This window comes from Oryx dammah, unplaced genomic scaffold, assembly GCF_014754425.2.
Source record: "Oryx dammah isolate SB20612 unplaced genomic scaffold, SCBI_Odam_1.1 HiC_scaffold_18, whole genome shotgun sequence".
In the NCBI taxonomy this organism is placed as follows: domain Eukaryota; kingdom Metazoa; phylum Chordata; class Mammalia; order Artiodactyla; family Bovidae; genus Oryx; species Oryx dammah.
The window spans coordinates 32,493,997-32,518,753 of NW_024070202.1; the positions used below are offsets into that span (position 1 = coordinate 32,493,997).

The 24,757-nt window shown below is 41.4% G+C and overlaps 1 protein-coding gene across 1 annotated transcript in view; it reads right to left on the reverse strand.

Moving 5' to 3' along the window:
* The window catches only part of IGF2BP3 (insulin like growth factor 2 mRNA binding protein 3), a 147,681-nt gene that overhangs the window by 29,673 nt on the left and 93,251 nt on the right, over positions 1 to 24,757 (reverse strand). The window contains exons 4-5 of the mRNA XM_040260664.1: positions 9,112 to 9,163; positions 8,954 to 9,017 (exon numbers count right to left, since the gene is read on the reverse strand). Of these exons, the coding sequence (XP_040116598.1) occupies positions 8,954 to 9,017; positions 9,112 to 9,163 (116 nt within the window). The remainder of the gene's footprint in view (positions 1 to 8,953; positions 9,018 to 9,111; positions 9,164 to 24,757) is intronic.

Consider the following 24,757-nt stretch of genomic DNA (forward strand, 5'->3'; position numbering starts at 1 on the left):
ATGTGGGTTCCATCCCTGGGTCAGGAAGATCCCCTGGAGAAGGAAATGGCAACCCTCTCCAATATTCTTGCCTGGAGAATTGCATGGACACAGGAGTTTGGTGGGCTACAGTCCATGTTACTAAAAAGTTAATTAGCTTCTTTCCTGATTAAGAGACATATACAGACAGACAGACAGACGTCCTTCTCCATGGAAATAGAGATAAACATGTAAGTCACCAGATGCTTCTGTATATCCAAATACAGTCACGTGTGTTCCGAGAAACAACTCTCAACTTGGAATAAACTATAACTTCCCAACTTCACTGTACTGCTTTAAGAAGATTTCTGAGGGCAAAAGAGAAGATGCTCTTCATTGGGAGGCCAGGCAGCACAGTGCTCCAGGACCCAGTGCCGTCTAGGCCCCAAAGACTCCAAACTCAGGTTGTTCCCGTCAGAGAGCAAACAGCATGCCCTGTGTATACCCACTGCTAGCTGCCAGGGCTCCTGACCCCTCACCACACGACACTCCACACCTGGACACAGCCGAAGGTACAAGAGTGAATAAACTGCCAGCAATGACTGTCTCATGACTGAAGACTCTACATTTTTGAATTTTAAGTCTACCACTATAACCTCTCTATGCTACATTATCTAGTGGTCTGCTGAGTTCAGGGGAAAACATTCTAGTATTTTCACCAACCTTACTGTACATGCAAGACACCTGATCAAAAATTGTCATCTAATTATTCAAAACATATGCATTCAGTTCAGCAGAACTCAAGGATGTTTATCCCACATGTGTATTACTCAGAATGCAGTTTCCCATCATTACTTGATTGCTCTGCTGTGATTCTGAGTCAATCAGAAAATGGTGAGTAGTATTTTTTGTTTTGCTTCGTTTTGGCTGCCCTGGGTTCAAAGCTGTGCCTCTTGCATTGGAAGTGCAGAGTCCCAACCACTGGACCACCAGGAAATTCCCACCCATGAGCAGTTTTGCTGGCTGGTAGAAGGAAATCGCAACCCACTCCAGGGTTCTTGCCTGGAGAATCCCAGGGACGGGGGAGCCTGGTGGGCTGCCGTCTATAGGGTCACACAGAGTCGGACACAACTGAAGCGACTTAGCAGCAGCAGCAGCACTTAATCGCATTGCTAAGTTTATTGGGGTAGATCACAGGATAGGACTGAAAGGGTCTTGCAAGAAAGAATAAGTAGTTTATCTCAAGGATTAGAGAGTAAGAAGAACAGAGTCTCAGAGAAGTTAAATGTATCCAATGGTACACACATACAGAGCTGAGTAGTGAAAGAGAGACTAGAATTCTAAACCAGCTTGAACAGTAAGTAGCCAAGGAACCTTGGAAAGGTCGTTTTGTGATTTGGCATTAGCCTCCTCACCTGAAAAACTATAAACGACCAGATTTATGGTCTTTATACTCTATAAATTGCATGTCTAAAATCTTTTCCTTATTCCTAGATCTCACCGCTGGGTATCATGTAGGTCCTAACAAAATGAAGCTTAGCCATCATTGAAAAGTCACATCATTCCATTTTCTCCTTGTACCAAGAGTAAGAGGTTGAAACATACAATTCAGCAATAATAACCAAAAGCCTGAAAATACAACTGCAGGGAGGCATCTTAAGGAAACAATGAAAGACTTCATTACCAAACTAGTTCTAATGGCAAAAAACTGCAAACAACCTAGATGCCCACCAGAGGACTAGCTACGCAGACTGTGGTAGGGATGACACACCAGAGAGAGACTACTAATAGTATAAATACAGCTAACGGAAAGACAACTTGCACAATTCTACAGGATGATCTTTGGCATTTTACAAGTTGTAATGATGACCTATATGGGAAAAAAAATCTAAAGACTGGATATATGTATATGCATAACTGATTCCCTGGTAGCTACCTGGCTGTAGCTACCGGCTACTAACTCAGCTGGTAAAGAATCCACCTGCAATGTAGCAGACCCTGGTTCGATTCCTGGCTTGGGAAGATCCACTGGAGAAGGAATAGGCTACCCACTCCAGTATTCTTAGACTTCCCTGGTGGCTCAGCTGGTAAAGAAGATGCCTGCAATGCAGGAGACCTGGGTTAGATCCCTGGGTTGGGAAGATTCCCTGGAGAAAGGAACGGCTACTCACTCCGCTACTGTGGCCTGGAGAAGTCCATGGACTGTACAGCCCACGCAGATGCAGAGTCAGACATGACTGAGAGACTCTCACTCACTCATTCATAACTGACTAACTTTGCTGTATAGCAGCAACTAACACATCATAAATCAACTATACTCCAATAAAAATTAATTGTAAATAATAAATAGTAAGTTGTAATGCATGAGACAAAGTCTACTGAACCTGATGTCAAATTTCACACTGGTTATCTCTGAATGGCAAAAAAAGCAACAAATTTCTTTATCTTACTACTTGATCTATTGTTCCTTTTTCTAGAATAAATCTTCCGTTTGCATAATTTTCAAAGTTTAAGAGTCAACATCCTCCCCTTGGCCATCAGCCAAGTTGTTTCTAACCCTGCTTTGTGTACTTCATACAAATCTTCAGGCTGATATAAAAAGATCTGCAACAGCAGCTTCAGTATATAAACTATATTTCTATCCACAACAACAAAATACACACCAGAAATAAGAATCCCTGGACAACACAGGTCCTACTGTATAACACAGGGAACTATATTCAATGTCCTGGGATAAACCATAATGGAAAACACAAAAAAGAATGTGTGTGTGTGTGTATATAAACACACACATATATATACGTGCTAAGTCACTTCAGTTATGTCCAACTCTTTGTGACCCCATGGACTATAGCCCACCGGGTTCCTCTGTCCATGCGATTTTCCAGGCAAGAATACTGGAGTGGGTTGCCGTTCCCTTCTCCAGGGGATCTTCCAGGCCCAGGGATCGAACTCGCATCCCCTGCAGCTCCTGCACAGCAGGCGGATTCTTTATCACTGAGCCACTGCAGATAACTCAGTGCATTATATATAATACACACATACATATGTATGCATAACTGAATCACTTTGCTGTACAGAAGAAATTAACACAGCACTGTTAACAACTACAGTTCAATTTTAAAAAATAAAATACCAAATTTATCTTTAGAAAACCCTTAGGATCATCAAAAAAGCAAGAGAGTTCCAGAAAAATATCTACTTCTGCTTTATTGACTGTGCCAAAGCCTTTGACTGTGTGGACCACAACAAACTGTGGAAAATTCTGAAAGAGATGGGAATACCAGACCACCTGACCTGCCTCTTGAGAAATCTGTATGCAGGTCAGGAAGCAACAGTTAGAACTGGACATGGAACAACAGACTGGTTCCAAATAGGGAAAGGAGTCCGTCAAGGCTGTATATTGTCACCCTGCTTATTTAATTTATATGCAGAGTACATCATGAGAAATGCTGGACTAGAAGAAGCATAAGCTGGAATCAAGATCGCCGGGAGAAATATCAATAACCTCAGATATGTAGATGACACCACTCTTATGGCAGAAAGTGAGGAAGAACTAAAGAGCCTCTTGATGAAAGTGCAAGTGGAGAGTGAAAAAGTTGGCTTAAAACTCAACATTCAGAAAACGAAGATCATGGCATCTGGTCCCATCACTTCATGGCAAATAGATGGGGAAACAGTGACAGACTTTATTTTTTGGGCTCCAAAATCATTGCAGCTGGTGACTGCAGCCATGAAATTAAAAGACACTTACTCCTTGGAAGAAAAGTTATTACCAACCTAGATAGCATATTAAAAAGCAGAGATATTACTTTGCCAACAAAGGTCCGTCTGTCTAGTCAAAGCTATGGTTTTTCCAGTAGTCATGTATGGATGTGAGAGCTGGATTATAAAGAAAGCTGAGCTCACAAGAATTGATGCTTTTGAAGTGCAGTGTTGGAGAAGACTGTTGAGAGTCCCTTGGACTGCAAGGAGATCCAACTAGTCCATCCTAAAGGAAATCAGTCCTGAATATTCACTGGAAGGACTGATGTTGAAGCTGAAACTCCAATACCTTGGCCACCTGATGTGAAGAACTGGCTTATCTGAAAAGACCCTAATGCTGGGAAAGATTGAAGGCAGGAGAAGAAGGGGATGACAGAGGATGAGATGGTTGGATGGCATCACCGACTCAATGGACATGAAGTTTGAGTAAACTCTGGGAGTTGGCGATGGACAGGGAGGCCTGGCATGCTGCAGTCCACAGGGTCGCAAAGAGCTCGACACTACTGAGCGACTGGACTGAACTGAACTAGATAATAAATGGCCCTAAATACAAAAAAAAGAGAAAAGAAATAGGAACTCTAAAATAAAAAAAGAACTAAATCTGTAGAAATTCTGAAGGGTTATTTGTCACCCATGACAAATCTTCCAGTGAATTAGAATCTTTGTTATCTGAGCATCCCCAGAAGATGGAAGGAAGGAGTAGGTTATCCATGAGATCCAAGTCTGTCTTGCTTCCAGGAACAAGAAACACTAAATACATATTCCTGATTTAAATAAGTTTTCATTATTCTTACTCATTTATTATTCTAAGAAATTAGTAATTTGAGGCTTGTGGTTAAAACAAATATATGTATTTCCTAGTACTATTAGCACTGTTAACTTTTGATTTTTTTCTTAGCCACAAGGTGGCAGGAATTTCCATGTTAAATTCTGTCTTAGAGACGTAGCCTTATTGAGGAATCCTCTAAAAACTGTCATTCATTAAAAAAAGAAAAAAAGTGAGTCATTCATAAAGCTTTAAGTAAAAAGAGGCTTTTGAACTAGTCTCTAACTCCTGAGGGTTATAATAACTTCAGTTATTATCTGAAATGAAGTATCCTGTACAATAACAGGACATTCTCTACAGCAGTGAAAAATGCTGGGAAAATGTTTAATAGCTATTGACTTACTACCTTCACATCTCACAGATAGGATTATATTAAGGAACATTAACTTGAGCAGAGTCACAGCCAGAAAAGTGTCACAAGGAACCAGACTCTGGAAATGAACCCTCTTAGTCTCCACACTCTACTCACACCTGCACAAGTGCATCCCAGTTACAGAGACGCCTATGTTAACACACGCTAAAGATGTCAACTGAGAATGTCAACTCAGCCCTTATCACCTAGAGAAGTAAGCTTTGGATGGCTGCCATGGGAAAGGCAGGAAGAAATCATGCCAGCTTAGCTTAGGCAGCAGACAGTCCTGGTGGAGCTCAAGAGAACAGGCTCGCTGGGTTCAGCAGCCAAGTCCTGAATGGATCAGCCTTCCCCTGCGCAAGCCACGACTAGCTGCTCTATGGGTGCCCAGAACCAATGGGTTGAACCAGAATTATTATTTACTGGGCACCAGGCCATTTGGTAAGACTAGTCTATAAATGTGGGCATATATACACAAATATATTCGTTTCTTGTCAGCCCTCATTTTGTAGCTGAGAAAAGAAGCTCAGAGAGGTTAAGGTTACAGTCAGAGCTGCCTGACTTCAGAGTCCATGCTTTTTCCACTTTATCAAATGACTCTCAAATACAATTAATTCTCCTTTAAAAATGACAGCGCACTTCCTATCTTTAAAAAAAAAATTTACTAGAAAACTAATAGCTTTCATAACACTGTCTACAAAACTATTTGTCCATTCTGTTAACTTCCTATGAATACTCACTTATTGTCTAATTCTCTTTGATCTTTGAAATTCTTGAGGTGGAGAAAACCCAGGATTCTTAGAAGGAAAATTCAACTTGGACAAGAATTAAATCAAGTAATCCCTCTCCAAATACTCTTCCAGCACCAGGGAGCACACTCTTGAGGACAGAAACTTTGCCTTTATTCATTGGCAACCTTTGGTCAATAGCTGACACTCAATAAATGTTAATGGACTGACTACTAGAATAAAGGACACGATGACCTTCCCTCCTTGAAATGCCCAGCTGATTTCTTTAGATGCTATATTTACCTAAGCCACAAACTCCTAACAGTCTTTCCCTCCCTTCATGTAATCCACAGGATCCTGACCATCTCTAACAATCATCACAAAGTACTTTCAGAATTAAAACGTCTCCACATTTGCCAGGCATGTCTTCTGCCTTGATGAGAGTCTGCCCTGTGCCTATACTCCTAATGCTTTGGAATTTTTCTAAGGGGGGTAGGGGTGCTAAATGTCAACCTGTCCCCAGTCAAGTTCACTTTAAATCTCTTCAAAGCTATGTACAGCTATGTAGGTATTCTCCAACAGACATTCTCCCATATGGCTAAATAACTGTTAGACTAAGCATTTCCCTCTTTACCAAGTGCCTGCTGCTGCTGCGTCGCTTCAGTCGTGTCCGACTCTGTGCGACCCCATAGACGGCAGCCCACCAGGCTCCCCCGTCCCTGGGATTCTCCAGGCAAGAACACTGGAGTGGGTTGCCATTTCCTTCTCCAATGCATGAAGGTGAAAAGAAAAAGTGAAATCGCTCAGTCATGTCTGACTCATAGCAACCCCATGGACTGCAGCCTACCAGGCTCCTCCATCCATGGGATTTTCCAGGCAAGAGTACTGGAGTGGGGTGCCATTGCCTTCCTCACATAATAAATCATCAAGTAAGGCAATTGGGACTGGCCTCCGACAATCCTCAAATATCCTTGGGTTTATCATGTCATCCCTTATTTTCCAGCTACCAGAGAGCTGGCTCTGTCAAGTACTTAGCAGAGCTCTTTGCACAATCATGTAAATGAATGGAGCACCTGTCTTTCTCACTGCACACTTTTACCCTCACTCTACTTCAGGTATAAAATGTGAAATTTTCCTGTTCCTCTCATATCATGATTAAAGAATAGTTTGTGAGAAATCAGTAAAGAATAGTTTGTGAGAAATCAGTTTATTTTACAACTCATACTACAATTCTATGTCTTCATATAAACTGTTGAGGCTTCCCAGGTGGCTCAGTGGTAAAGAATCTGCTTGCCAATGCAGGACACTCCAGAGACACAGGTTCAACCCCTGAGTCAGGAAGATCCCCTGGAGGAGGAAATGGCTACACACTCCAGTATTCTTGCCTGAAAAATCCCATGGACAGAGGAGCCTGGTGGGCTACAGTCCATGGGGTTGCAAAGAGTTGGACATGACTAAGCGACTAAGCATATAAACTGTTAACATTTATGTTAAATAAATGAAAGATATAAAGAGAAGGAAAATTTGAATATTAAGAGTCTCTACAGACATGGAGGTCAGACCTGTGGTTGCTAAGGGTCAGGGGAGGGATGGACCAGGAATTTGGGGTTGGCTGATGCAAACTGTTGCCTTTAGAATGGGTAAACACGTTCTCCTGTTTGGCACAGGGAACTACATTCAGTCTCCTCAGATAAATCATAATGGAAAAGAATATTGAAAAAAGAATGTATGTATGTGTAAACCTGAGTCACTTGGCTATAAAGCAGAGTTAGCACAACACTACTAATCAACTATACTTCAATTAACATTTTAAATATACATTAAGAGTCTCAAAGCGTTAAAAGTGAATCTCGACTCTGGGTTCTGAGAAAAATGTGAAATTAACATGATTAGATATTACTTTTTACTCACTTGACAGGCCAGGTTTGATAGAGCCCTGTGTTAGGGAAAATTAAGGAGAAATGGACACTCTCGTAGTCCTGGGGGTGGATTTAAACTACTCAAGATCTGGAAAGGATAACTCATCAATAACCAACAAAAAAGGCACATCCTTCTTGACTTAGCAAATTTACTTCTAAGAATTTAACCTATGACTGTGCTTACACACTTGCAAAATGACTGCAAAAGGGATTCACTACATCTTTGTTCACAACTGCAAGAGACCTAAAAACTGGGACTAAGACATTCCACATCTACACAACCAAATTCTATGCAACCATAAGAGATATGTTATATCCGTTTAAAACCCTCAACTGCTATGGTATCATCTGTGTAAAAAAGGAGGAAGATACACAGATGTACTAGTCTTCTATATGGTTATCTCCAAGGAAGCAAAGTGAAGTAGTCGGGGAACAACACTGGAAGGAAGATTTGCAGTATACGCATCTAGACTTGAAAAATTCTGAACCATGTAAATATTACTGACTTTTAAAAACAAAAGTTCCCCTTGTGTTATGCAGATTTCCAGCTCTTCCCCCAGCCGTATCTTCCGTATCTTCCTTCTCATCGGCCCTCCATGGGCGAGTGCTGCCTTTGGTAACCTAGCTCTATTCCCACTCGTGCCGCTGGTTTTGTCCTTGCCCTTTAGGGCTCAGGGTCAGTCAGCATGGCCCTTGCTCCCCGCCCAGAGAGCACAGTCTGGCTCCGTCTGAACACAGCACGACTGGGCACCCCGTGTGCCATCCCTCCACGTCTGTGTTCTGAGCAGGCCAGTCAAAAGCAGTATTTGTGGGAACCTCATTTCTTCTCTCCAGTGGTCAATCAATTTGTTAGATTATTCCCAAGCCTACAGAATTATCTTTTCCTAGGGGAAATTTTTTGATCTGTGGAATTTTGCCTGTCTGTTGCACTGGAATATTTTTTTTTCCACCAAATTACATTAGCCCCATGCCTACACACTTCTAATGACATCTGGTAATCATGAGAAAAATAAGTGAACAGGTAAACTTAACATTTAACACTGGTGTTGGTTTAACACATGATCAACTTACCAGCTTCGTGTAGAACAGCAGCAATGTATGTATCATACCAATAGTAAGGGGAAAAAAGGTCTTTAATGTAATTTAGCAATGATACCCACATGCAGAACATTTTGCAAACAGGATATAATTCAGCATCATACTATAACTATTACTGGCATTAACATTATATTGAAAATGTAATAAAACTTTAACCGATGTAGATTCTTAACAGACATTCAAACTTAAAAAGATTTGCAACGTCAAACTTCGCAAAATAAAGTTGTCTGCTACCCACTAGCCCAAAATAAAAGTACTATATTTAACCTTGTTATTACATAGAGATTATAAGTTTCAAACTGCTTACTGTCTAGCTTGCTCCTTATTGGAATAGGTTACGTTGACGACGGCAGTTTCTGAGTCAGTGTTCACTACAGGAAGAAAAAAAAGAAGAGGGACAAGAAGTTAGTTTTCTTTCTACTTTCTTCCTTTTACAAATTTGAAAGCAATTGAGAAGACATGTACCTTGCTCACAGCTCTCCACCACTCCATACTGGACTAGTAAACTATCCAGCACCTATCAGGAGGGGGAGACAAAATTACAAGTTTTCAGTTTCCTGTGTTATTCGCAAGGGCAGGAGACGGTTTTTAAGTAATTGTGATGGAAATGAGCCCCCCAAAATTAACTGGGGTTTGGGAATACAGAAGTGCAAGAAGGGCCCCAGAGAGAGCATCTGGTGGGTTTTAACTCCTGCCTCTCCAGAGGTCCTTGACTTCAAGCTGATCTAACCAAGATGTACGGATGTGAGAGCTGACCATAAAGGAGGCTGAGCATTAAAAACTCGATGCTTTTGAATTCTGGTTGCTGGAGGAGACTCTTGAGAGTCCCCTGGACTGTAAGGAGATCCAACCAGTCAATCCTAATGGAAATCAACCCTAAACATTCATTGAAAGGACTGATGGTGAAGCTGAAGCTTCGATATTTTGGCTACCTGGTGTGAAGAGCCAACTCACTGGAAAAGACCTTGATGCTGGGAAAGATTGAAGGCAAAAGGAGAAGGGGATGACAGAGGATGAGATGGTTGGATAGCATCACCGAGTCAGTGCACATGAGTCTGAGCTAACTCCAGGAGATAGTGAAGGACAAGGAAGCCTGGTGTGCTGAGGTTCATGGGGTTGCAAAGAGTCGGACACGACTTGGCAACTGAACAACAACAAAAGGCACAGAAAGCCAGTGGGCAGAGCTACAGCCGCTTGTTCTGAGGCTGGAGGACAAGGACGCGTGTATTTCTCATACACAAACCACCAACAAAGTCACACTTGCTCCTTGCAGAGGAGAAGGGCCCAAGTCAAGGTTTATTTTTTAAGATTTTCCTTTTTAAAGAACTTCCTTTTACAGCTTAAAGGATGTATCAGAACAGACTACTCTCAAGGCAGGCTAGCAAAATGAAGAAAGATATCCTGCCTGGAGTCTTGAACTAAAGACTAATCTAAGTGTGGTTTATCAATTCCTGAACAGTAGAAAATATAAAAAGAAGTGCCTCTATACTAAGAGTCTTCTAAGCCTAGAATGGATTGGAAAAAAGTACAACTGGAAACTGTCTTTCCTGTAGCTGCGTTATTACACATGCATGATAATATAACAAAAGGCTGTTAGAACAGTAACTAAATTTTATCATACTATAAACTGCAGGCATACACCTCATCAGTATAAATCAAATTCAACTATCTTTTGCTCCTAAGAACTGTAACAAGTTTTTCTTGAAAAGTAAAACAAACTAAGCTTCTATTAGTTTATAATAAAGCACTTACTCATCAATTTTATTGCAAAATTTGAAGGACAGCCCTTGAAAATGTTTTCTGGCCCCCTGCTGCTGCTGCTAAGTTGCTTCAGTCGTGTCCAACTCTGTGCGACCCCATGGACGGCATCCCACCAGGCTCCCCCATCCCTGGGATTCTCCAGGCAAGAACACTGGAGTGGGTTGCCATTTCTCTCTCCAATGCATGAAAGTAAAAAGTGAAAGTGAAGTCACTCAGACGTGTCCACCCCCTAGGACACAGTAAACCATCAAGAAACACACTGAGTAAGTTTTAATGGCAATTTCCTACTAAACTTTAAGCAATTTCTTCTAAAGGAATGTTAATCTTACATAGTACATTTCATGCTTTTATTTTGTCTGCTGAGTGCAGATTGAAATCTACAGCAAGGTTTGTCTGGAGATGAACTTTTAATTGTTTTTCCATTTTAAATAAGGTTAACCCCTATTTGTGAATGGAACTGTTAGTATTTTCATAGGTAAGCTTTGACACGGTGAATTTCCAGTGGGTGAGGTCTAGAAGCACAATGATCTTTGTCTCAAATTACAGCTACCGTTTAAATCATAAAGCTTCATTTTTTGTTGTTGTTATTTTGTTTTTAACTCAAAACACTTAACTGACTACGTAAAATTTAATTTGTCTTCTCAGTCACTAGAAAGCATGCTCAGTGTGAACAGGAATGTTTTTTGTTTATTGTACTATCCCCAGTACCTAAAAAAGAGATTCAAATAGTTCATAAATGAAGTGACTAGTTCTCAGGAGGAAATACTAATATAACTTAATAGGAACAGTATTCTGTATAACAGTGTTTACCTGTTCTAGAGGTAAGTTTGCTGTGCATGTAATGTTGGATGAGATATAATTTTTAATAAGGGCCAAAAAACAGGAAACCTTCCATAATGCCATGAAATAGGTAATATACAACATGTAATGCCTTTTTAAAAAAAAACAAAAAAACTTTAAACAGAAATCTACTTATATTTTTTAAATTATAATACCAATAAATGGTTTTCTGTGTCACTTAACAGAATTCTTAAAAATTACTTAACTCATTCCAATTTAAATAATTAGAACAGCAGGAAAGACATCTGCCATTTAAAATTTAGCTTTTAAATGAAAGTCACTCTAATAGTAGAGCTTTAAGGCTTCCCTGGGGGCTCAGACGGTAAAGCGTCTGTCTGCAAAGCTGGAGACCTGGGTTCCACCCCTGGGCTGGGAAGATCCCCTGGAGAAGGAAATGGCAGCCCACTCCAGTTTTCTTTCCTGGAAAATCCCATGGACGGAGGAGCCTGGTAGGCTATTGTCCATGGGGTAGCAAAGAGTCAGACATGACTGAGCGATTTCACTTCACTTCACTTCAAGGAAACTTGGGTATCTTGAGGGGCAGGGGTACTGAGGCGGCTAGAGACGGTGGAAGAGGTGTGTAGAAAATAGGGGTAAGTGCTAATTTAGTATGATAATTTAAATAAACATCATTAATTTTCCCAAAGGCAATTTTTTTCACTAAATACAGTAGTCGTCACATAATTTAGCTTATACTCATTAACTTTTAAGAGAAATCACTATGAAAGTTAAATACTCATGGCTTATAAACAATGCTGACTAAACCTGCAACAATGCTCATGAAACTAATGTCTCCAAAAGACCCACTGGCAAAGTGATACATGTTATATATACACTGATATATGTACACACACAGACAGGTATGTATTTGTATGTGAATATACATACACAGACATAAATAAATAACACAAGTAAATTTTTAACTAAAATTGAGGAAATGTCCAAGTCTTTCACTGCATATATTATGTAAAGTTTATACTTATAAGATTTACTCATCCTACTCCTAATTAATGATAAATGCTATTGGTTGTCAACTATCCCATGTATAAAATCTCTAAGAATTAGAAACTACAGCTTTTATATGTTAAAAATGGTAAATTTTTATCATATATAAAAAAATTTTTATTGTATGTAAACCTGACTTTAAAACCAGAAGGAAAAAAAAAAACTAACTCTAAAAAAGTCAAGCATCAATCTTGGTATATAGTTGAGAACAATTTAACAACACAACCTAGGTGGTTTTGACCTAGACATAAATGGATGCCAACTCAAAGCTTTATGGGGGTGATTACAACTAAGAGATGGGAGAAGTCTGTCTACTGTCAGTAACCTCGTCAGATTCACAAATCCCAGTAGGGTTTCCAACCCCTAAGTGACTGAGCAATGCTATGGTAACCAGTTCTAAATCTACCAGGTAGGCACCTGGACATGCTACAGGACTACTCAATTCTATCATGACACTGCAAGCCACGGAACTCTCACAGAGTAAACACAACTTAACACTTGGTGAGTTCTAACGTTCTGACTCATCCTGCATTCACTAGGAAGAAAGACAAAGGCTCCTAGTATCTGACACAGAAACCATCCACCTCTAGGTTCTTGTCTCCTCTCCGCTCCTAGAACATCTTGTATTTTCCACCTCTCCCATCTAGCTCCGGAAAAGGCAATGGCAACCCACTCCAGTGTTCCTGCCTCGAAAACCCCATGGACAGAGGAGCCTGGTGGGCTGCCGTCTATGGGGTCACACAGAGTCGGACACGACTGAAGCGACTTAGCAGCAGCAGCAGCAGCAGCAGCCATCTAGCTCAGCCACTAAATGTTTTCTTTTAAACAGCCTTGTGTAAGAAGTTAAAAACAAAAACACATTCATTGCTCATTTCTAACATTTTCTTGAATCTCTTAACAAACCCCAATTCTTATTTCTAAATACATTTGTTTTACTCAAACCAAAAAGGAAATATTTCTCTATGACTGGAGAGTTTAAATTCCAGTTGGAGGAGAAAGAAAGTATTGAAGTAAATTAAAGCCTCATAGGAAATGTCTTGGTCAGATTCCTCCTTTTTATACATTTAGGACTTAAAAATCCCAAATATTCAACATTTTAAAATATTCATCCAAATGTAGAAAACAGCAAGGAAAGAATAACAGGATAACTGCAAAGATCTTACTGCTCTCTGATGGCAAGCAATGAATTAAATTTAGACCGAAGTGGAAGCAATGTAAGTGTGCATCGGCTGATGAATGGATAAACAGATTGTGGAACAGCTACTCAATGAGATTTCATTCGGCCATAAAAAGGAATGAAGAACTGACATATCTCTACAACGTGAATGAACCTTGGAAAACTTTGGCTTCTTTCACTTAACGTAAGGTTCATCCACGTTGCAGAGATACGTTGTAGAGACATGTCACAAAAGACTACATATCGCATATGAAATATCCGTTATGGAGAATTCTATGGAGACAAGAAGTAAACGAGTGGTTGCAAAGGGCAGGTGAGAGTGGGAGGGTGGAGGACAACAGCTGGAAGTTTCTCTCTGAGGGGATGTGGTGATGGCTGCACATACCTGTTGACATTCAAAACTACTGAACTGTACACTTCCAATGGGCGAATTACATAGTATGTGAATTTTATCTCAATAAAGCTGTTAAAAATAACTAAGGTCGATATTACTAGGTAATAGCCTTGTTTTTTTAAACCTTGAAATATTACTGAAGCACAACGAACTGCACAAAATTTGATCAGTTTTGCCTTTGTGTATACATTCGTGAAGCCATCATAATCAATAGTTTCTTCTTGTCCCTCTTCAATCTAAAATACCAAAATAAAGAACTGAGAATCTTCCTTTGAACTTTACATATCAGATTTCCTCTGCCACAGAAGTCCTCCTTCCACCCTCCATAAAACCGTATTTCAGCTGACCCCTTATGGTTGCTGTTGTTTAGTTGATAAATTGTGTCCAACTCTTTTGTGACCTTATCATTGACTGTAGCTTGCCAGGTTCCTCTGTCCTTGGAATCTCCCAGGCAAGAATACTGGAGTAGGTTGCCCTTTTCTTCTCCAGGGGATCCTCCTGACCCAGGGATTGAACCCATGCCTCTTGTGCCTCCTGCATTGGCAGGCGGATTCTTTACCACTGGGTCAACAGAGAAGCCCAATCCCCTATGGGTGTGGTGTAATCCATGCTCTGTAGATAAATCTACCGCTGATGACTTTTTCTTTATACCGACTGCTCGGGTCCCATCAATTCTGAAACATCTGAAGCAAGGGTCTGATTGAATCCTTTCTTCCAGCCCAGTAACTGCCCTCCTGCTGGAAGTTACTTTTCTTGGGTGTCTTCAAAATTCCAAACTTCTACCTGGTGCAGGAGGTAATCAATGATCTGGTACTGCTCACATCTCCCATCATCTTCAATATACTTCCCTCACATACTTGCTCCAGACATACCCTCAAGACTGTGAAAAGCGTCCCCATTTCCATAGCCCCTGAGCTGACCTAATTCTGGAAGAGAAAGCAATGTCATTTCATGATCTCTTCACTGATCTTTGTTCTCCCACCAGACTGGTGATTATTAACCACAGTGATGTGATTATTTGCAAGGAGTGTCACAAGTAACCTCTTCCTGAATGTTACACTGGCTCCCGTGCTCCAGATGATGGATAAGACATGCATGACCCTAGACTCCAAGTCCTCCTTACTGAACGTGTGCATTTCTGAAGATGATAGGGTAGTGCTGGGGATACAGTCTAGGCACCCTCTTCAGTGGGAGCAAAGGAAACAAATTCCAGATTCACTAAAAAGTCTACAGTGATATACAGAAATATTTATCATGAATAGATATAAAAAGGGCTTCCCGGGTGGCACTAGCGGTAAAGAATCCATCTGCCAAAGCAAGAGACAAAGAGAAGCAGGTTTGATCCCTGGGCTGCTCCAGTATTCTTGCCTGGAGAATCCCTGTGGACAGGGGAGCCTGGCGGGCGACAGTCCATAGGGTTGCAAAGAGTCGGACACAAATGAAGTGACACACACATTTTTTAAAAAAGTACTCGTAGAAAGTCACAAGCATTATAAAAGCCAGCAAAATTAAAAGTAGGACATTCAATACTCTGATGCCAGCACACTTTGTTCACACGCAGACACACACAAACAACAACAACCTCCCGAACACAAAAATCAAACTCAATCTTTGAGGAGGGGTTGTAAGAATGAAGTCATTCTGCCTATTCTTCACTCCCACAGGAGCAGAAGAAAAACCATCAGACATGAAAGGAACTTCCTACAAACACAGCTCAACACATTTTAGGGGAACAGGAACCAGTTGTTGCCAGCTATGGATAAATCATCCCAGGAACTTTGTTCTCTTACATCTGTCTACAGACAACCAGCTACATTAATTAAAAAAACAAAAATTCTATACTGCATGTACCAATTACATTTCTAATAAATAATGGTACAAATTTCAAATACAAGATAATTTTTAAAAATATCTACCTTAATATATATTTCTCTTAAATGTTACCATTATAACTACTTGGATAACGTTCAAACCATCCCTGTGAAATGAACTTTCAACTCAAGGGGATCAACATACACAGACAGACCAGATCACTGCCAACCTCACAAGCCATGCTGCACATCACCTTCATCACTGATAAAACCTAGAGGGAGCAAATTCCCTGGCAGTTCATTGGTCAGGACTCTGCACTCTCACTGCCAGGGCTCAATCCCTGGTCAAGGAATCAGGATCCCATGGCGCAGCCAAACAAAACAAACAAAAACCACAGCTAGAGGTTTTAGAAAGGAGGAATGATGGAAACAGTGACAGACTTTATTTTCTTGGGCTCCAAAATTGCTGCAGATGGTGACTGCAACCATGAAATGAAAAGATGCTTGCTCTTTGGAAGAAAAACTATGACAAACCTAGACAGCGTATTAAAAAGCAGAGACATCACTTTGCCGACAAAGTCTGCATAGTCAAAGCTATGGTTTTTCCAGTAGTCATGTATGGATGTTAGAGCCTGACAATAAAAAAGGCCAAGCACTAAAGGACTGATGCCTTTGAATTGTGATGCTGGACTCTTGAGAATCCCTTGGACAGCAAGGCGATCAAAGCAGTCAATCCTTAAGGAAATCAATCCTAAATATTTGTTGGAAGGACTGATGCTGAAGCTGAAGTTCCAATACTTTGACCATCTAATGCAAAGAGCAGACTCGCTGGAAAAGACCCTGATGCTGGAGAAGACTGAGGGCAGAAGAACAGGGCAACAGAGGATGAGATGGTTCTATGGCATCACCAACTCAATGGACAGTGGACTGACTCAGTGAATGGACTCAACGAACGTGAGTCTGAGCAAACTCTGGGAGACAGTGAAGGACAGGGAAGCCTGGCGTGCTGCAGTCCATGGGGTCACAAAGAGCTGGACACAACAGAGTGGTTAAACTGAACAAACATCCAGGGGGAATCTCAGCTTCCAGTGTAGCACACAGATCTCCCAGTCCTCACAACTTACTAGCCATCCTCAACTGTTACAAGATACACTCTCTTACACGGGGAGGCGACTATAATTTAGGATTCCATAAAAGTCGTGATTAGAGCAACTGAGATAAAGAACAGTCCAAGTCACCCTCCACTCACACAGACCTCGAAGTCACAGACAAAGACAATCATCTTCTTCAAGCGATGCCTGAAACCTGACCCCTGGGTCCAAGCCCAGTAGCGAGTGAGTCCCTTTCTCCTCTGTTACTACATTTCAGTTGGTTGGCAAGACCATCTACAGTCATGTACGCTAGGAACCGTGCACTCAGCCTTGGGAACTGCACCTGCATTTCCCTTGAGCTCATCAGCGGAAGTCCACCTACACACACTACCTCCTACCTAACGCCCTGGGCCTGCCAGCCGTTTTCTTCTCTGCCACCTCACTGCCTCCAGCATCTCTCTCTGGACTACTGCGCGACATGCTCTCCCATATTCACTTTTGTTTCCGTTGTTCTCATAGATCTTCATCATCCAAAGTCTACATGTAGCTATTAAGCACTGGGAATGTGGCTAATCCATGTCCAAGATGAGCTTAAGTATAAAACAAACAGCAGAATTTGAACAGTTAGTTAGTACAAAAAATATAAACCCTCAATTTTAAAAATACTGATTACATGTTAAAACTGTAATATACTGGTTTAAATAAAATATAAAAAATATAAAAAATATTTTTCATTTCTCTTTTGCTTTTTTAACATGGCTACTAGAATATTTTAAACTATATAAGTGGCCTGAACTAGCTTTCTATTGGACAGCCATTGGGCTAGACTGATTTTTAAAAGCTGAGCTAACAAACTCATTGTACTTGGGACACAATCCGAAGTCCCTAGTAAGGACTTCCCTGGTGCTTCAGAATTCCCATGCTTCCAATCCAAGGGGTGCATGCTCGATCCCTTTCTGGAGAACTAAGATCCCACATGCCCGTGGGGTGGCCAACAAACAAAACAACAAAACCCACAAAGCCCCTAAGGAGAGCCCTGAAGACTCCAGGTGAGAGGCCCGTCATCTGTGGCACTCTCGCTCCAACTACACGGGCCCTTTTTTGGTAATAAATTAAGAGTAATAACATTTGAGTGCTTTCTAATGGCAGCACTGTCCCAAATGTTTAATCTATTTTAACTCAGTTAATCCACACAAACCCCATGAGGTAACATCCCATTTTATAGATGGGTAAATTAGACATGGAGAAGTTACACAGTATTTGAAGCTGGATAGACAGTGAAGTGATGGAGAAATGATTTAAACCCCAGCTGTCAGATTTCAGAGCTCATGCTCTTGAGCCCTTGATCAAATAAACTGCCTCATTTCCCTGTACAATTAGAAGAAATGTAATGGTTCAGACTGAAAGCAATCTAATCCTTACTTTGTAGCAAGATGACACTCATCTTTCAGAAGGCACAGAACTATATCAATTCTTTGGGTCAATAAACCTCTCCACCCTGTTCAAGTGCTCAGTTTACTTTTATGTACCTCAATCAGATGAAGATATTAACCAGCATGAACTTGTTCTATAGTTTACTAACAGAAACACTGGCTACACACACCCACATACACACTCTCTAAATGATGCAAAGTTAGGGATCTTATTGATTAGGTGAGAACTTTCAAACCAGTTATTCCCCCAAGTGCTGAAAGAAACCACTGTCAGCTTTGGTGGATCTTTCTGGATGTTTTTAGAAGTATGTGTGTCACATGAAAAGATGCTCAAAACCATTAGACATTAAGGAAATGCAAATCAAAATCAGTGAGATAACACTCCGTACCTACTAGAATGGCTATAATAAAAAAAAATAAAAAATGAAAACAACATGTCTTGGCGAGATGTAGAAAAATTAGAACTTTCATACATGCTGGGAGGAATGTAAAATAGTGCAGCCTCTACAGCAAACAGTATGGCAGTTCCTCAAAATCTAATAAAAGAATAGAATTACCATATGATCCAGCCACTGCACTCCTGGATACCTACCCAGAAGAATGGAAAGCAGGGAGTCAGAGATATCTGGACACCTATGTTCACAGCAGCATTATTCACAATCATCAAAGAGTAGAAGCAACCCAAGTGGATGCATAAAATGCGGCCAGGATCACCACTCCAAACAACTACAGGAAATGGGGAAGACATGGGCTCAGAAGCCTGACGAAGCTGCCAATATAATTCTGCGTAAAGGCAATAACTAATGAAGTGACTTTATCTACCTTTTCCAACCCAAGGCAAAAAGAGGATACTATAATAAAAACATATCCACATTTTCTCTTTCCCTCAATATCTGCCTTCTTTCTTTTTAAGGTAAATATCAGAAGTTCAATTTCCCAATAATTTCTTTAAGCTTCTAAGTACTTGCTTGCATGAACTGCTTCTAGGCCCTAGGAAGGACCTTGGCAATAGATTATATAGTTAATTTTTCTTAAAGGTGCAAAATGAACACATACTGTGATTAAAATAAACACAGCAAACCCCTATTTCTACTCTGAACTGACCTGTCATACACCCCCTAGTGAGTGGGGCTGCAGTGAGAATAAGCATTTGGGGGATCCAGTTAGAGGGAGCTGGTTGGACAAACACCAAGTCAGAGATCAACAGGATATCTTAAGATTCACATTCATACAGCCTATAGCTAAACCAGCAGCGGACTGGCCCCAGGGCAGCCACTGGCAGCAGAGAGACAGAAGAGCCCTCCATTCCTGGGTGTCCTCCAACACTGGCTCCCTCCCCTGGACCCCCTTCCCAGCCACTCCAGCAGGGCCTCTGCCTCCACCCCGGGCCACCCGCTGGTCAACACTTGACAGCCAGTGAAGGTTTCACACGATCAACGAGGACCAGCAGTGGGACAACCAGGGCTGAAGGGCATGTCCTTGCTAGTTAGGGCCTGACAAAACGTGGTCCACTGGAGAAGGGAATGGTAAACCACTTCAGAATTCTTGCCTTGAGAAACCCATGAGCAGTATGAAAACACAAAAAGATATGACACTGAAAGATGAGCCCCCCAGGTTGGTAGGTGTCCAATATCCTACTGGAGAAGAGCAGAGAAGTAACTACAGAAAGAGTGAAGAGGCCAAGCCAAAGCACAAACACCCAGCTGCGGTTGTATTTGGTGGTGAAAGTAAAGTCCAATGCTGTAAAGAACAATGTTGCATAGGAACCTGGAATGTGAGGTCCATGAATCAAGATAAATTGGATGTGGTCAAACAGGAGATGGCAAGAGTGAACATCGACATTTTAGGAATCAATGAACTAAGATGGACAGCTGTGGGTGAACTTAGTTCAGATGACCATTATATCTACTAGCGTGGGCAGGAATCCCTAAGAAGGAACGGAGTAGCCCTCAGGGTCAACAAAGAGTCCAAAATGTAGTACTTGGTTGAAGTCCCAAAAATGACAGAATGACCTCAGTTATTTTCCAAGGAAAACCATTCAACATCACAGTGATCCAAGTCTATGCCCCAACCACTAAAGCTGAAGGTGAACTTGAATGATTCTGTGATGACCTACAAGACCTTCTAGAACTAACACCGAAATAAGATGTATCCTTTTCATCCTAGGGGACTGAAATGCAAAAGGAAGAAGTCAAGAGATACCTGGAGTAACAGGCAAGTTTGGCCTTAGAGTACAAAATGAAGTAGGGCAAAGGCTAACAGAGCTTTGCCAAGAGAACACACTGGTCATAGCAAACACGCTCCTCCAACAACACAAGAGACGACTCTACACATGGACATCACGAGATGATCAATACTGAAATCAGGTTGATTATTCGCAGCCGAAGACGGAGACGCTCTAAACAGTCAACAAAAACAAGACCAAGAGCTGACTGTGGCTCAGATCATCAGCTCCTTATTGCAAAATTCAAGGCTCAAATTGAAGAAAGTAGGGAAACTACAAGGCCATTCAGCTATGACCTAAATCAAATCCCTTATAATTATACAGTGGAGGTGACGAAAAGATTCAAGGGACTAAATCCTGTAGAGTGCCTGAAGAAGTATAGATGGAGGTTCATAACATTGAACAGGGGGTGGTGACCAAAACCATCCCCAAGAAAAAGAAAAGAAGGCAAAGTGGTTGTCTGAGGAGGCATTACAAACAGCTGAGAAAAAAAGAGAAGGGAAAGGCAAAAAAAGAAAGGGAAAGATATATCCAACTGAAGGCAGAGTTCCAGAGAACAGCAAGGAAAGATAAGAAAGCTTTCTTAAATGAACAATGCAAAGAAACAGATAACAACAGTATGAGAAAGACTAGAGATCTCTTTAAGAAAACTGGAGACACCAAGGGACCATTTCTTGCTAAGATAGACACATAAAGGACAGAAACAAGATGGGCCTAATAGAAGCAGAAGAGATTAAGCAGAGGTGGCAAGAATACACTAAAGAACTATACAAAAAAGCTCATGATGACCCATATAACCACGATGGTGTGGTCACTCATCCAGACAGAGCCAGACATCCTGGAGTGCGAAGTCAAGTGGGCCTTAGGAAGCATCACTCCCAACAAAGCTAGTGGAGGTGATAGAATTCCAGTTGAGCTATTTCAACTCCTAAAAGATGATGCTGTGAAAAGCTGCACTCAATATGCCAGCAAATTTGGAAAACTCAGCCGTGGCCATAGGACTGGAAAAGGTCATTTTCATTCCAATCCCAAAGAAAGGCAATGCCAAAGAATGTTCAAACTACTGCACAATTGCACTCATCTCACAAGCTAGCAAAGTAATGCTCAAAATCCTTCAAGCTGGCTTCAGCAGTATGTGAATGGAGAGAACTTCCAGATATGCAAGCTGGATTTAGAAAAGGTAGCAGAGAAGACAATGGCACCCCACTCCAGTACTCTTGCCTGGAAAATCCCATGGACGGAGGAGCCTGGTGGGCTGCAGTCCATGGGGTCGCTGAGGGTGGGGCACGACTGAGTGACTTCATTTTCACTTTTCACTTTCATGCATTGGAGAAGGAAATGGCAACCCACTCCAGTATTCTTGCCTGGAGAATCCCAGGGACAGGGGAGCCTGGTGGGCTGCCATCTATGGGGTTGCACAGAGTTAGACGCGACTTAGCAGCAGCAGCAGAGGAATCAGAGATCAAATTGCCAACATCCACTGGGTCATAGAAAAAGCAAGGAAATTTCAAAAAAACATCTACTTCTGCTTCACTGACTATGCTAGAGCCTTTGACTGTGTGGATCAAAACAAACTGTGGAATATTCTTGAAAAGATGGGAATACCAGACCACCTTACCTGCCTCCTGAGAAACCTGTGTGCTGGACAAGAAGCAACAGTTAGAACCGAACCTGGAACAATGGACTGGTTCCAAATTGGGAAAGGAGTACTGTCACCCTGCTTTTTTAACTTATATGCAGAGTGCATATGAAATGCTGGGCTGAATGACTCACAAGCTGGAATCAGGACTGCCAGGAGAAATATCAACAACCTCAGATAAGCAGGTCATACCACTTTAATGGCAGGAGGTGAAGAGGAACTAAAGAGCCTCTTGATGAAGGTGAAAGAGCTGGCTTAACATCCAAAATAAAAGATCATAACATCTGGTCCCATCACTTCATGGCAAATACATGGGGAAAAAATGGAAAGTGTCAGATTTCACTGAGGATGGTGACTGGAGCCGCAGGATAAAAAGACACTTGCTCCTTGGAAGAAAAGCTATGACAAACCTAGACAGCGTATTAAAAAGCAGAGACATCACTTTGCTGACAAACGTCTGTATAGTCAAAGCTATGGTTTTTTCAGTAGACATGTGTGAATGTGGGATTTGGGCCATAAAAAGGCTGAGCACTGAAGAATTGATGCTTTCGAACTGTGGTGCTAGATAAGACTCTTTAGAGTCTTATCCAAGAGCAAGATCAAACCAATCAATCCTAAAGGAAATCAACCCTGAATATTCATTGGAAGGACTGGTGCTGAAGCTCCAATACTTACTTTGGCCACTTGAGGAGAGGAGCCAACTCATTGAAAAAGACCCTGATGCTGGGAAAGACTGAGGGAAAGAGGAGGGGGCAACAGAGGCCGAGCTGGTTGGATGGCCATCACTGACTCAATGGACGTAAGTTTGAGCAAACTCAGGAAGACAGTGGAAGACAGGGAAGCCTGGCATGCTGCAGTTCACGGGGTTGCAAAGAGTTGGACAGGACTTAGCAGCTGAGCAATATTAAAATTGCTAGCTTCCAGAAAAACCCCTACCACCCTATGCTGCCCCACCAGATATCTGACACGAAGTGTGCAGGGCTAGAGGTTGCGGATCGTGACGCAAATACACCCACAGCCCCTTTCCTTAGACCTGTCTGGTAAGTGGAGGAGAAATCAGGCTTATGATATATGAAATGAGAAACTAGCCAGTAGAAAAGTTTTCCAGGGATCAGAAATGTGAAACTAAGCAGAGAATTAGGTTTCCATTTTGTCTATTCAAAATGGAAGCCTTTCTTATAGGAATACAGTAGATGGTGCATTTTACATCTTAAAAAAAAAAAAATTCCCCCTGATTTTGTGAGAATGAGTAAAATAAAACTTTTCAGAATTCCTGTGGGAAATAAAAGAAATGACTTACCTAAAAGACGTGAAAAATGTTCAAAATTGTAGAGGCCTTCAAAAGTGGTAGCAGACCATCCCACTCCCCCAATTAAAGCTTATTTAAAAGTAAAAAAATAGCATCTGGAGAAGAAAAATAAAGGTTGATTCCCAAGTAAATAATGATAAAATATTTCCCATAAGAATTAGTCCTCCAGATCTGCAGCAGTTCTTCTACTGGGTCTATGGGGTCTTATAGTAACTGGAACTAATGAATAGGTCAACAATACATGCTATATTCATGCACTGGAATATTATCAGAGTTATAGAAAAAAAAATGGAGTAGGGCTTCCCCAGTGGTCCTGTGGTTAAAAATCTGCCTTGCAATGCAGGAGACATAGGCTCGATCCCTGGAATGGGAATATCCTGAAGATTCTACATGCTGAGGGGCAACTAAGCCCGTGCACCACAACTACTGAGCCTGTGCTCCAGGGCTGTGGGCCACAACTCCTGAAGCCTGTGCGCCCTACAGCCCCTGCTCCCCAATAAGAGAAGACACTACAATGAGAAGCCTGCACCACAGCTAGTGATTAGTCCCTGCTCTCTGCAACGAGGAAGCCCATGTGCAGCAGCAGAGATCCAGCAAAGCCAAAAATTGATTTTAAAAGAAAAGAAAGAAATGAAGTACATATTACAACATAGATGCACCTAGAGAATAGCATGCTAAGTCAAAGAGGACACGTATAATTCCATTTACATGAAATATCTAGAATAGGCAAATCCATAGAAACAGAAAGATTAATGGTTGCCAGCAGCTGGGAAGAAGCTGGAAGGGGAAGGGCAGTGCCTGTTAATGCTGTGAGTTTATTTACTCTTTGGGATAATGAAAATGTTCCAGAATTAGATAGTGGTGATGGTTCCTAGCCTTGTGAATACACTGAAAAACGCTGCAAGTGAAAGAAGTGTTAGTTGCTCTCTTTGCAACCCTAAGGACTATAGCCCGCCAGGCTCCTCTGTTCATGGGATTCTTCAGACAAGAAAACTGGAGTGGGTTGCCATTCCCTTCTCCAAGGGGCCTTCCTGACCCAGGGATCAAACCCAGGTCTCCCACACTGCAAGCAGATTCTTTACCATCTGAGCTACCAGGAAGCCCAACTGTATGCTTTAAAGGGGCCTATTTTATGATATGTACTTCATAGCCCAAATTTCCAATACAGAAAATCTTAAAGCATAACAGGATATAAACAGACATGATCCAACCTTGTAAAAGCACCTACCATACTAGACTAAACCTAGAGTCTAACACCACAATGTGGCCATAGGGAAAAAGGCTTTTTCTTCTTGTCACTTTCTAAATTTTCTATAATGAACAAGTAATCTTGCAATCAGGGAAGAAAAGAGGTCATTAAATTGGATTATATTGGCCTTTACACTGTTTTCCAAAAAGGTAATACCAAGAAATGAGAATTGGTAATT